At 45.3% G+C, this 15,098-nt stretch overlaps 1 protein-coding gene across 1 annotated transcript in view; it reads left to right on the forward strand.

The window, feature by feature from the left end:
• Nucleotides 1-13,977, forward strand: part of LOC127629130 (neurotensin receptor type 1-like) — a 70,321-nt gene extending 56,344 nt beyond the window's left edge. The window contains exon 4 of the mRNA XM_052106208.1: nt 11,717-13,977. Within this exon, the coding sequence (XP_051962168.1) occupies nt 11,717-11,966 (250 nt within the window). The 3' untranslated portion in view covers nt 11,967-13,977. The remainder of the gene's footprint in view (nt 1-11,716) is intronic.
• Nucleotides 13,978-15,098: the final 1,121 nt, after the last annotated feature.

Consider the following 15,098-nt stretch of genomic DNA (forward strand, 5'->3'; position numbering starts at 1 on the left):
GCCGAACTGAAGAGAGCCCTTGTGATGGACACTAGTGAACTTTTTATTCTCCCTTTATTCCTTTTATTTGCACAAAAGCAAAAAAAAGTGATTGTTAACAATGAAACTGTAATTTGACAATAAATTACAATTAAATTATACTATTGTATCATTACAGTTGTTTAATATTAAATATTGTAATATAATATTTATATGAATAAAAACAAATTATCTTAAGTTTTTTTTTTTTCCTGAAAAATATTGTGCTTTACTCATGTGTAAGCTCATCCTTTGAAATGATAATCATTTCCACAAAAAAACAAAAGTGTTATAGATTAGAGCTCTAGTGTTCTCTTGTTTCATCACCCTGCAGGATAGCGCTAAAACCTCAGCTTAGCAAAGGACTGTTTCCCTAATTTCATCTTCTGGTGTTTTTTTGTGTTTAAAATAAATCCCATGTGTTGTTCTATTACTCACGTGACTTGTTGTGTGCGTGTGGAGGCTTCACGCCATCCACCGCGGCATCCCCGCACAACTCACCACGCACCACACAAGTGAACCACATAATAGCGATCACAAGGAGGTTACCCCATGTGACTCTACCCTCCCTAGCAACCGGGCTAATGCTACACAGGCCCCCCTTTTTAATAGGAATGACAACAAGGCTTACCCCCTTTATAAACCGTATAAAGCTGTATAAAGCTCTGTAACAGTATAAGGATGGGCAAGGCGGAGGTGGGAACCGAATGAACAGTCAACGTAAAGTTTAATCAGAAACTCAACTTAAAACAAAGTAAACAAACACAGACACATATGCAACACAGCTGCGTGCCGAACCGGCATCTCCGGCTGCCCTTTATCTCAGTCTCCCGCTGATCTCCATCACTGCCCAGCCATGCCCTCCTCCTCATCGCACTCCTCCCCCACCCGATTCAGGCCGGGGCGCCACCGGTCTGACTAACTACCCCCCCATCTCTGGAGGGGAGATGCTAAACATCCAGTCGTTCTATCAGCCAGTCTTCCACCCCGCCTCCTGCAAACCTGGGGGAGAGACGAGGGGAGATGTGGGGAGAGGGAAAGGGCGAGTGAAGACACAAAGAGAGAGAGAGGAGAGAGAGAGAAGAACTTACTAGATGACTCCCGGACATGCTGTTGCCCAGTCCTCAACCGCTTCTTTGCCCACTGGCAGATGCCAGCTCGCTCCTCCCCAGGCAGACGGCAGCGAGTTTTCCGGCCCCTAGCGGATGGAACCGCACCTCCCATACTCGGCAGACAGCCGAGGTATCTTCCGGCTCTCGGTGGCCGGCAACGACCCCTCCGTAACCCGGCAGATGGCTGCGGTTGCTCCCCTGGCGGATGGCAGCGCCGAGGACTCCGCGACAGCGCAGCCCTTCTCCTGCCTGGGTTTCGGCACCACTGTAACAGTTCAAGGTTGGGAGGGGAAGGAGAACACAGGAAACTCGGGACTAACAGTCTCTTTCTGTCTGGTAGATCTATCTCTCTTCGTCTCTGGCATGGTCCCATTTTCGCTATCCCCAGTGCTTACTGCAATCAGAAACAGGTGTTAGACATTATAGCGCTCAGGTGTGTGCACTCTTACCACTTTCTCTCTCTCTCGGACGAATGCTCGACCACACCCCCGCCATCACAATCTCCTAGATCACATCTGATTTTCCACAACTCATGTTTTCTGGAGTTCATTGTATACTGGATGTTCTTGGACAGATATTTTATCAATGTTTGTCCGCGGAACGATCCAAAAACACTTAAACTGCAGTACAGCCCATTGAAGAGACTGTAAGTCTATCCCTCACAGCCTTGTTGTCATTCCCTTTTAAAAAATCAAAGATGGCGCTATGAATGCATGAATAATGTAATCTATGGAGGGCTTTGCTTCCTGTTGCTCTCGATGGTTTGATGAGGCATGTTGCCTTTACAGCTGAAGCTGACTGCCCCCTACTGCCTCATCAAGGTGGTACATCAAACTTGCTTTGGTCACATGGAAGGAACATTCCTTATTACAGAATTTAATTTCGGGGTCCTGATTAATTGCTTGAATGTTTTTACTCATTATTTTTTCATATAATTAATCTCAGTAAATTAACACATGAAATCAACATCACTACTAATTCTACATTCATTACAGTGAAAATTAAAAGGCTAGTTTGCCCAGAAATTTAAGTTGTGTCTCACCCACATATCATTCCAAACTCATATGACTTGGTTCCTTGTATGGAACACAAAAGGAGATTTTTAGCAGAATGTCCAAGCTGCTCTTTTCTCACCATTAATGTGGATGGGGACTAGGGACAGCCATGATCACGGTTCAGGTTTGGAATGACTTGACGGTGAATATTTTTATTCATTTTGGGGTGAGCTATGCCTTTCAGCACAAACTGTGTATTTGGAGAGCTACAGGGACGTGCAACATTTATTTGAAGTGACTGTTATTAGTCAACAGAGCCAGACTCATTCTGCTGATGGTTGAGTCCATTTGACTCCTAAGCAGATGGGTAGAATCTTATGTTTCCCTTCTGTCTTTCTCCTTTCCCTATGCTGCTGGGTTCTGGAGAAATAGATGGCAATTTGTCTTTGCAGATGAGTGGGCAGATGTTAATGCATCCATACAATTTGCTATTAGTATAAATCAGATGGCAAGCCCACTGACTGCCAACAGACCATCTGATGCATATTCCACACAAAAATGTTAAGAGCTTTCTCAGATGTCAAATTCCAAAATGTATGAGGTTCTTTGCATCGAATATTGTAAAGATAGTCAAGAGTTTTTAAATAGCAAGAAAAATAGATTTTCTTGTGCACATCTATACATTCTGCTAGGATTTCAGATTTATGTGTTTTTAAATGTCAAGTAAAAAATAATTAAAATAATAATTGGTCATTTTACATTCCAGTTACATGGCCCCTACCAGACTTAGTGGCTGGTTCTTGACCAGAGTAAGCTGGAATGTGTACCAGACCTTAATGCTGATAGTAAAGTCCAATCACATGAGGCATACAACATGGCGTCCAGTACCTCCTTTTTGATGGAGACAGCTGAGACTCAGTAAAGATGGAGGCAGAAGTAGAAACGTCTAGGTTACGTATGTAACCTCCGTTCCCCAATGGAGGGAACGAGACGTTGTGTCAGAGAAGCGACACTAGGGGTCTCTCTTGAGCGGCGATATTCACCTCTGGACTATGAAAAAAGGCCAATGAGAGTTGGCAACCAGTATTTGCATGTCCCGCCCCTGGACATACGGGTATTTAAGCGGCGCAAATACGGGAGTTCATTCAGGATTTTTCTGAGGAGCCGGAAATGGTCCGGCCACAACAGTGGCTCGGCTCAGCGACGTGGCAGGGGAGACATAACGTCTCGTTCCCTCCATCGGGGAACGGAGGTTACATACGTAACCTAGACGCCCCAATTAAGCCATCAGGGTTCCTTATTGTTACCTCGGAAGGGGGAACAAGGTGCTGGCTGCCAACCTGGGAACGGGCCAAGCCTGGCCGGGCCTCTTTTCTCTCTATGTTTCTCGTATAGAGCAACTTATGCCGGGGCCCTTACATGCATTGAGGGAAGGGGGTCTTAGCCCTTATTCAGGGCGACCCTGTGGAGGCCACGCCTACCCGAGAGGGGAGGCAAGTTTAAGTGGCAAAACCATCAGAGGCCTGACTTAGGGCCTATGTGGAAAAGTCGGTGCGGTGGTGGAGCCAGCCTATAGAGGGGGGAACATACAGCACGGCATCCGAGGCAGCCGTGACTGCCTAAGGGAAGCACGGGAGTCCACTCGCCAGAGGGGACAGAACCGTGGCATTACACACAGGGGGAGTCCGAAGGAGGCCTTACCTGTGGAGCACCTACACCAGTGCAGGGTAGCTTGCGGTACCCGCAGTGGCTTGGGTTGGCGAGTTCCTCCGCTGAACTGCGACCCACGAGGGCTAGGGAGGAATCAACCAGTGTCCCAAACCTGAGATCTCCTGGGAATGAAGGCGCACTGTTTCCCTGGTTAGGGGAAGAGCTAGGTGCAAGCGATTCACCCGGTCAGATTGTGAGCGTGCCACCGAGTTCTACGGGCTCGGTACCTGAGAGAACACGGGACGATACTGACCCAACTTCGGAGATTGTAGAATCTCGCTGAAAGTGTTAGGTGTTGCCCAGCCCGCTGCTCTACAAATGTCTGCTAGGGCAGTGCCCCTAGCCAGTGCCCATGAGGACGCAACACTCCTGGTGGAGTGGGCTCGGACCCGCAAAAGGGGGGGGCACGGCCTGGGTGTGATAAGCCAGGAAAATGGCGTCGACAACCCAGTGGGCGAGTCTCTGCTTGGAGACAGCATTCCGTTTCTGCTGACGAAGAGCTGCTCAGAGCGTCTAGTGCTCTGTGTGTGGTCCAGGTAGATACGTAAGGCAAGTACTGAACACAGCAGTGAAAGGGCTGGATCTGCCTCCTCCCGGGGCAGCGCTTGCAGGTTCACTACCTGATCCCTGAAGGGTGTGGTAGGAACCTTGGGCACATAGCCCGGTCGCGGTCTTAGGATCACGAAAGTGTCTGCCGGACCGAACTCCAGGCAAGCGTCGCTAACAGAGAACGCATGCAGGTCCCCGACCCTCTTGATGGAAGCGAGCGCGATCAGCAGGGCGGTCTTGAGAGAGAGGGCCCTGAGTCCAACTGAGTCAAGCGGCTCGAAGGGGGTCTCTGGAGTCCCGTGAGGACGACCGAGAGATCCCAGGAGGGGAACAGGTTAGGCCGGGAGGAGCTATCCTCCGGGCACCTTTTAGGAACCTGACGATTAAGTCGTGCTTACCAAGACTTTCCGTCTACCATGTCATGGTGGGCGCGATAGCGGCGACATACACCTTGAGGGTGGAGGGGACAGCCTCCTCTCCAGCCTCTCCTGAGGAAACACGAGCACTGACCTAAATCGCACTTCTGCGGGTCTTCGGCTCGGGAAGAACACCAGTCCATGAACAGACGCCACTTTAGGGCGTAAAGATGCCTGGTAGAGGGGCTCTGGCTTGGCTGATTGTATCTACGACGGTAGATGGTAGACCGGCTAGATCTTCCGCATCCCGTCCAGGGGCCAGACGTGGAGGTTCCAGAGGTCTGGGTGCGGGTGCCAGAGCGTGCCCCGTCCCTGAGAAAGAAGGTCCTTCCTCAGGGGAATTCGCCAGGGAAGGGCTGTCGTGAGGAGCGTGAGGTCCGAAAACCAAGTCCGGGTAGGCCAATAGGATACCAGAAAGACTTGCTCCTCGTCCTCCCTGACCTTGCATAGCACCTGTGCAAGAAGGCTCACTGGGGGAAATGCGTACTTGCGCAGCCCCGCGGGCCAGCTGTGTGCCAGCGCATCTGCCCTGAGGGGAGCCTCTGTCCGGGCATACCAGAGCGGGCAGTGGGAGGTTTCTTGGGATGCAAACAGGTCTACCTGAGCCTTGCCGAACCGGTCCCAAATCAGCTGGACCGACTGGGGGTGGAGCCTCCACTCCCAGCCAGGCATGCTTTGTCTTGACAGCGCATTGAGGTTGCCGGGGATGTGAGAGGCGCGCAGTGACTCCAGTCGCTGCTGACTCCAAAGGAGGAGACGACGGGTGAGCTGTGACATGTGGGGGGAGCGTACTCTGCCTTGGCGGTTTATGTAGGCTACGACCGTGGTGCTGTCTGTCCTGACTAGGACGTGTTTGTTCCGAGTTAACGGGAGAAACTTCTGCAGGCCAGAAAAACAGCCAGCAGCTCTAGGCAGTTGATGTGCCAGCGCAGCGGGCCTCGGTTCCACCGGCCTGCGGCTGCATGCCCGTTGCACACGGCGCCCCAACCCAATTTGGAAGCGTCGGTTGTGACCAGAACATGTCAGGACACCTGCTGCAAGGGTACACCTGCCCTTAGAAAGCAGAGGTCTGTCCAGGGTTTGAAGGTTTAGCGGCAGGCAGAAGTAACTTTTACGTTGTGCGTGCCGCGGCGCCATGCTCGTCTCGGGACTCGAGTCCGGAGCCAGTGCTGAAGTGGTCTCATATGCATCAACCCCATCGGCGCGGCCGCCGGAGGATTCCATATGCCCCAGGAGCTGTTGGAAACGTTTTAGCGGGACCACGGTGCCTGGCTTGAAGGAAGCGAGACATTTCAGCACTGACTGAGCACGCTCGTTGGAGAGACGTGCTGTCATTGAGACTGAGTCTAACTCCAGACCGAGAAAAGAGATGCTCTGGACCGGGGAGAGCTTGCTCTTTTCCCGGTTGACCTGAAGCATCAAACGGCTGAGGTGCCTGAGCACCTGGTCTCTGTGTGCGCATAGTAACTCTCAAGAGTGAGCCAGTATGAGCCAGTCGTCGAGGTAATTGAGTATGCGTATGCCGGCTACTCGGAGCGGGACAAAAGCTGCCTCTGCGACTTTCGTGAAGACGCGAGGGGACAGAGACAGGCCGAAGGGGAGGACTTTGTACTGATACGCCTGGCCGTCGAACGCGAACCGTAGGAAGGGTCGATGTCGAGGGCAAATTGAGACATGGAAGTACGCGTCCTTCAGGTCTACCGCTGCCTCTGCGACTTTCGTGAAGACGCGAGGGGACAGAGACAGGCCGAAGGGGAGGACTTTGTACTGATACGCCTGGCCGTCGAACGCGAACCGTAGGAAGGGTCGATGTCGAGGGCAAATTGAGACGTGGAAGTACGCGTCCTTCAGGTCTACCGCTGCGAAACAATCTAGATTCCGGATGCCAGATAGAATTTGTTTCTGGGTGAGCATTTTGAACGGGAGTTTGGACAAGGTCCGATTGAAAACTCGCAGGTCCAAGATCGGTCGTAAGCCGCCGCCTTTCTTGGGTACAACAAAGTAAGGGCTGTAGACACCCTTCTTCGTTTCGGTTGGAGGGACAGGCTCTATCGCGTCCTTAAATAGAAGGGAGGCGATTTCTTCGCGCAGGGAATGGGCATGTTGGCCGTGTACTGCGGAAAAATGTACGCCCACGAAGGGGGGCGGAGACCTGGCAAACTGAATTGCGTAACCGAGTCGAATGGTCTGGTGCAGCCAGCGTGACGGGTTGGGCAGTGAAAGCCACGCCTCTAAGCTCCGTGCTAGGGGCACCAAGGGGACGAGTTTTTTGGACGTACCCGGCGGGGCTTCGCAGTGGTGCGGAACAGGTAACGCGGCGTCGGGAGGCAACGTGGCGTCCCGAGGCTCCGGTGCTGAGAATAAACTCAAAGCACTTGCACATGCCCGCGGAACCAATTAAGCCCGGGGAAGCATAGCGGACCTTCTTGCATCAGGCTCAGACTGGGCGGAGACCCGAAGGTGGCAGCCCAGGCGAGTTATCCGCATCCGACGCCGCTGTTACGCTCTCCGATGCAGCGGTGATGTCGTCATCCAATGCTGGGGAGCTCGAGGGACCGGACGGTAGGCCGTTAAGCGGACTGCACTAATCCCGAGCTCGAGGGAAGCAGGCAAGCGTGCCGGGGAGGCGGGAGGTTTTCGGGGGGATTTACCCGGCAAAGCGTCCCGTTATTCTCCCCAGATCGTTCTCCATCGCCCGCGGCGCCTGCCTCAATCCCGTAGGAAGGAGGCGAGGCGTGGGGGGCGGCTGAGATGGCTCTCTCTCACTACAAGAGAAAGCAGAGATCGCAACGCTGCCGCGGCTATGTTCTCACACTGAAAACATAACCCATTGGAGAGAATGCTCATCCCGAGCTCGGACAGAAACAAGCAAGCGTGCCGGGAGGCGGGGGTTTTGAGGGGTTCACCCGGCGAAACGGAGCCCGTCATTGTCCCCAGATCGTTTTCATCGCCCGCGGCGCCTGCCTCAATCCCGTGGGAAGGAGGCGAGCGCGGGCGGCTGAAGCGGCTTTCTCTCACTACAAGAGAAAGCCTACGACCGCTAATGCTGTCATGGCTATGTTCTCGCACTGAAAACATAGACCATTCATAAAAACGCTGCCTGCGTGTGATCGCAACCCAGGAATGCAAGGCAGTTTTTATGACCGTCAGAGGTGGGGAGACATCAACCACATCCAGAAACTACACAGGGGCGGAAATATCGTCTTTAAAAAGACGCGTCCTGAGAAGGACATTCAACGCCGCTGTGTTTTGCTCTTTAGAGCGAAATTACTCTTTTAGAATAACTCTTTCGAGTTGTCTGCGCCGTCGAAGCACCCAGGGGCAAGAATGCACAGCCGTGCACGAAGGAGAAAGCCGCTGTTATGCGCCGTCAGATCCAACAGCATGCAGAGCGTCAGAGGATTAACTAGGAACTTGGTGTGTAACTCGCAGCAGAGTTCATGCACGACCATCGGCTCCGAAGAAATTTTCTGAATGAACTCCCGTATTTGCGCCGCTTAAATACCCGTATGTCCGGGGGCGGGACATGCAAATACTGGTTGCCAACTCTCATTGGCCTTTTTCATAGTCCAGAGGTGAATATCGGTGCTCAAGAGAGACCCCTAGTGTCGCTTCTCTGACACAACGTGGAGAGAGCGACAGAAGGGGAACTGTTGGTCCAGATCATTTTCACTGCTGAGAAAAGATGTCGGATGTAATAGATTAAAGATTAGAGTCAGGTGAATGTGAGATATGAGTCACCAGGTAATGTCCCAGCTGAGTTGATGGAGACAGGTTCATAGTGGTTCTGTGAATATGCCTGATATCATAATCCCGATGTGATCAAAGATCACAGGGAAAATTTATTGTAAAGATTACGTTTGCTTAGTGTGGTCAATTTTCTTTTAAGCATGTGATGAAGAGACATGAACCAACTGATACAGTATGGTTCATGAGATTGCACTGGAGCTGGTCAAACGCAGCCATCATTTTTAGCATTTCAAGTTAATCTTTTTCCTGCATTCCAGTCACTGTGCAAAATCCCCTTCTCTAATCCTCATTCTCTTTCTTTTTTAAACAGTTTCTCTCTCTTGCAACCAAACAAACTGAACTAAAGTATTTTTTCATAAAGCCAGACTGAAAATTGCATTGTCAAAATTGTCCATTTCAATAGTACAGATTCCAGTGTGCTTTGAATGTTAAACAGATCTAGTCAATGTTTGGTTGTAAACAGTAGCCCCTTGCCATAAACAGACACACACACACACACACACACACAAGTTTTAATAGATGTATTTAGATTTCAGAGGGTGTGTGGAAATTGAGAGAAATGGGTGATTCTCACAAAATTCAAGGACATTTCCTGGTCATATTTAACCCTAAATAATATTTATCCCAACATAGCATTTTTTTTAAATATGTTTAATGATTTTATTTCTACATTAAAATCAGTGAAATTGAAAAGCAGAACCAAGAGAGTACTTCTGCAATGTATAAACCCTCCTGTGGTATTCAAAAATGGCACCTTCCTTTGGTATTTGCAGTCATTTTTGACCTGAAGGTTTAGATCTGTAACCCCCCTCTTTTTTTAAGATAATGATAATGATGATAATGATGATTATAATGATACCATTTTTTCTTCCCTAAAGTAAAAACAATATAAGTAAAATTATGCATTTATTTTTGGATTTTATGCTATTTTGATCTTATTTACATTCTACATTTTACCATTAATTTGCATGAACAAATAAGCTAATTAATAAAAATAAAACAATAAATAAACATTAAAAACCAACACTCCTATAAGTTGAAACATGAAGAAAATATGAAAATGTGACATAAAATTGAGGCAGATTGCTACCATCAGGTAAACATAATATAAATAGCATGACTATGTCAATCCAGTAACAGCCAGTAGATTGCTATAGCCACCAACTGTGTAGTCTGATGGCTTGTTGTAACCTAATTTTATATCGTATCACAATATATGCATTTGGATATTTATTTAGACATTATCAAACTATTACTTTTCAGAGTTTAGCATTTTAGAGCCAGGTGTTTTTCACATATATATCTTCACATTCACTTTCACAGATTTTGTTTTTGGTGATTTGCAGTTTTTGTGCTAATCGCTACCTACTGGGAGGAGAATTGATAGTAAAAAGGGACTTAAATATTGATCTGTTTCTCACCCACACCTATCATATTACTTCTGAAGATTTAGATGAAATTTTCTGGAGTCTTATAGATCATTTTATGTTTCCTTTATGTGCTTTTTAAAACTGCATTTTAGTCACCATTCACTATATTAACATTATGTACAGCTTTATTCAGCAGTGTCACATATAACCTATAAATAAATCATGATTTACAGCACAAACACACAATTATTTTGCTTTTTCCATTTGGAGTTTGATGGGATAAAAGTTAAAATCTTTGCCAAAAATAAATGCTTCAACAATACCAAACATGGCACAAACCAGAAGCGTGCACAAACGATGAAGACAGGTGAGAGTGATTGACATGGACTTTAGCCTGCGTGATTTCAAGGCTCCCAAAATCTATCTTTTTAAATGCAAAGAAAGGAAAGCATTATGATGTTCCTTTTAACAGCACAAATCGAGCACAAATGAATGACACCGGTTCCGAGCGATTTGGATTGATGTTACTGCTTCTGAATACAAGCTGGAGCTTGTTTGGATTGATTTGGAGTGATGTTTCTGCTCCCGAAAGTTTCATGCTATTTCTAAGATAAATAGTTTCAGTGTTTCTTTTAATGGCACAAATCAGCACAAATGAATGGCAATGGTTCGGAGCAATTTGGACAATATGGGGTGGAGAGAGATGTCAATGCTCCCGAAACTTTTCTTGCTATATCTAAGGAAGGGAAATAGTTACAGTGTTTCTATTAATGGCACAACCCGGCACAAATCGAGTACAAATGAACGACACCAGGTCAGAGCAATTTGGAGTGACGTTTCTGCTACGAAAAGTTTCATGCTATTTCTAAGATAAATAGTTTCAGTGTTTCTTTTAATGGCACAAATCGAGCACAAATGAACGACACCGGTTTGGAGCGATTTGGACCAGATGGGGTGGAGTGACGTTACTGCTCCAGAATACAAGCTGTTATTTCTAAAGAAGGGAAATAGATACAAGATTAATTTGAATGGCACTAATCAGCACAAATCCAGCACAAATGAACGTCACTGTCTTGGAGCGATTTGGACCACATCGGGTGGAAAGTGACGACACACAGCCAAAAAAGTAATGATAACTTAAACACCGAACCAGCACATATGTTAATTTTTGCGGCACAAATCGGCACAAATAGAGCAAAAACGAATGGTATAGATTTGGTAATGCTTTAATTATATGGGGTGCCAACTTCACAGAGGTCAATTATTCACAGGTAGAAAGTGTTTCTGATTGGCTAAATAAAAGTGCACTCCAGCCACCTGAATATCAGTTATTCTTAGGACTTCAGATTTCTTTGACAGATACTGTATTTCAGTGATATCTGTCAGGTATTCGGGACAAAAAAAATTGTTATATTCCAAAATAATGCTTATAGTACATTTAAAGGGATAGTTCAATTGAAAATCATTTAATTAGATACCCTCATACTGTTCAAAATTGTTTGACTTCTTTCTTCCTTTGTAACACAAAATAAGATACCATTCACTTTAATTGCATCTTTCTCCCATACAGTGAAAGTGAATTGTGACTGTGGTGAACATTCTGCCTAACATCTCATTTTGTGTTCCATGGAAGAAAGTAATGAACCCTGTGAATAAGGTTAAATGATTGCAGAATTATCTTTTTTGGGGTGTACTATCTCTTTAATAATGCCACAAAACAATAACTAAACCGCAACGAGCATAGATTTTTGGTGTATTCATTTCTCCCTCTCAATATATTTCTTTCTCTTCCACAGCACTCTCTTCGATTTCTACCACTACTTCTACATGGTCACCAATGTGCTCTTCTATGTCAGCTCAGCCATAAACCCCATCCTCTACAATCTTGTCTCCGCCAACTACCGGCAAATATTTTTTGCCACGCTTCGCTACTTCTTCCTGCCGTGCCGCCATAAGAAACAGAAGCGTGTTCTCACTAGACACTCAGTCAGCATATGCAGCAACCAGACCTTCTCCACCAACGTCATCAAGGAAACCATTTACTGACCACTGCCAATGTCCATTTACTTCATTCAACAAAGCCAAGGAGAGACCACTGAAGTGAAAATTGTGTTCAGAGTTATTATGACAATAAGTATTATGGTCATTCTACTGAATGCTACTAAGCTTTTAAGTGTTGCAGAATAGACTTGAGACACCTACAGTGGGTGTAATTGTAGCATTTTGGTATCACAAAATGAGAATAAACAATGTATATGCTGGGGAAATAAATGTACAGTATATTAAGATGTTTATTGTTTTCATTTGACAAAAATAAGTAATACAATAAACAGTGATGGGTGGCTAAAAGGGAGGTAAAAATATTAGGGAGAAAAGGATAATGATAATGAGAGGATGGGAGATAAATCAAGGTTGAAGTGAGAAAAGAATATAAAGAAGGGATGCATCATTTGCATCAGTCTTTCTTAAATGTGATATATTTTTTTCACTGTTGAAATACTTTCTCCTTTCACAATTTTACAGTATAAATATAATGGCAATTTTCCACTGCACCTTACGGTTCGACTCGCCTCAACTCTACTCGCTTTATTTTTCTGAGCTTGCATTTCCACTGCAGTTCAGTGCCCCTCAATGTGGGTGGGATTATAGGACGATCATCATAGTTGCGCCTCTTCTACTGCCATGACATCATCTTAAACACGACACAAACTGACCAAAACAATAACACAACCACTAGCGATTAGCTAATTGCTGTATAAAGCAGTTGTTGCATGGTGATTTTACATAAGTGTAATGGTTAAATTGGCCTTGTTGTTTTAGAAGCAAGCTTCCAGGAGCTGGACAACTAAATAAAGTGAAGCTTTCAAGCAGAGTATAGAGTTAACGTACAAAACGTACCATCCTCCTTCATGGCTGAGTCCAGGGCACTCTCTCTCCCATTGCTCGCCGGTTTAGATAGCGTCCATTTGGTCGAACCACTTCCACTTTTCCTTGATGTTTCTGTAGTCACTTTTACGGTTTTTTTTATTTTCCCTACACTGTTGGTAGGTCCGGTGGTAGCCATGTGCGGCCAACAGCTGAGACACTTCCTGAGAGACATTTTCGTTTTGCTCATTGCTAACGAGCAGACCGTCTGCACCTCGTTCATTGACCACGGCGTGGTTTTGCGCACGGCCATTTCTTTTTTCACAATTTGAAAGTCCCGTGAACAAATTATACTGTTATCGCTGTTGCTAACTTTAATACTAGGGTGTTGATATTGCGTATCGGAAATCTAGTGATGCTGGTAGTGACGATTCTCCCTGACCAATCAGTGATCTGCAGGATTTTAACGTCACATTTAGTATCGGTTCGGCTCGCTTGGAACCTCGATCAAGGTGGTACTAAAAAAAGTATCAGGTACTAGGTACTATTCACAGTGGAAAACCCCAAAAAAGTGAGAAGAGTCGAGTTGAGTCGAGTTGTACCATGCAGTGGAAAAGCCCCATATGTAAGCAATTTCAGGTTGATTCCCTCGAAATGTGTAATCACTGTGGCTTTGTGGCACTATCAAAACATTGCTCGGTTTGTTAGCATCCAGACCATGAGTGCATTTCCAAAAATTATTGGTAGCCATTAGCCAACTACAGTATGGTTGCAAGTTCCAATGTTGTTAACATCGTTTAAAGATTTGGTGTTTCACGAAAACGCAGTTCCAACGAACTTTCGCAAACAGCATTGCTAAATTGTGTGGATGGAACTTCAGCTCGCCACTTGTGGTTAAAGGCAAATTTATTTGTTAGTTTGCTATGTGGACATTATTTCACTTTGCTGAGGCTTCTATATTTTTTATTCTGTATATTCAGTAGGTATATTTCATTCTGTTAACACTTTGAACACATTTATATGCATTTAAGAAAATGGCTTAATTCAGGGGGTTTTCAGAAAAGGGATTCTGAAGTGATGGGAACAGATGGCAAACAGTTTGTATACGTGCAACAGTTGCTATTGTGTATATGAAGTATATCCATCTGATACAGTTTGTACCAACTAACCAACATTGGAATAAATGTGAACACAAGGAAACAGGCCATCAAGAATTTTGTTTTCATCACTTGAACACAACAGGGACATTCAAAGTGAAGGCTGCTACATTGTCAAATAAGTTACTTTTACTCGAAACACATCAAGACATTGTCTGTCACTGTTCTGTTACCATAGCAACAGTCTAGATTCAACAAGGCAGCGCTCTTTTGTTCAAACTGAGGATAAATGCTGTACAGGAGGACTGGCGTAATTGATACTGTCGTTCTAAAGTAGCCTCGTTTAAACGCAGTCTTGTTCTGTAATTTGTAGAGAAAGAGAGTATTCAGATTACAATGATAGAATACTCTATGTGTGGCTAAAGGAAAATGGAGAGGTAGCACATTATACATTTTCAGTTGTGGACATGAGCTGATCTTTAACATCATAAACCTCCATTAGTCACAAGGCACCATTTAGAGGGAGACAAGAGTACAGAATATAAAGAGTCTGTGACAGCGATGTGGATATAAGAATGTGTGGATAATGGAATGTGAAAATACAGAAGGAAAGCCAAAGAACAAAATGGAAGATTCTAGATACAAGTTTGCACTGCTGCTTTTTTCTTGTGCCTTAGAAATTAGGATAAGGAAAGTGTGGTATCTCTCTAGTTCAGGGTCCAATATTAATAAATGATTTTCCATCTTAGGATGGTAATTGAAAAATCACACAATACAAATAAATGGTTTATAAGCAGTGTTTGAATTGTGTCAGAACTCTAGGAGGCCATGGCATTGAGAACCACACATATAAAATCTAATTTACAGGCTTTTATTGTGAATTTATTATTTAAAAAATAATAAAATACAAATTCAATGACATACTACCCTGTTCAACAAATAGTAAAACTTAAGTGTGTAAACGTTTATACTTATTTAATTCCATGTTACCATGTGACCATGTTTTCCTCAAAATTGTCAAATGATGACCAGTTAGGCTAGAGGCATATTGGACGTCCTGGATTCGTCCTGGCTTTTATTTCTTTGTTTTTGTTTTTTTAATAAACCAAGAATAATTTCCACAATGCAAAAGGAAGTATAACTGGTGAAGGTTCTTGATTTTATTTATTTATTCATTCATTTTATAGAGAAATTTCACTGACTTCGTTAACTTGAC

This window comes from Xyrauchen texanus, chromosome 35 (assembly GCF_025860055.1).
Source record: "Xyrauchen texanus isolate HMW12.3.18 chromosome 35, RBS_HiC_50CHRs, whole genome shotgun sequence".
Classification (NCBI taxonomy): domain Eukaryota; kingdom Metazoa; phylum Chordata; class Actinopteri; order Cypriniformes; family Catostomidae; genus Xyrauchen; species Xyrauchen texanus.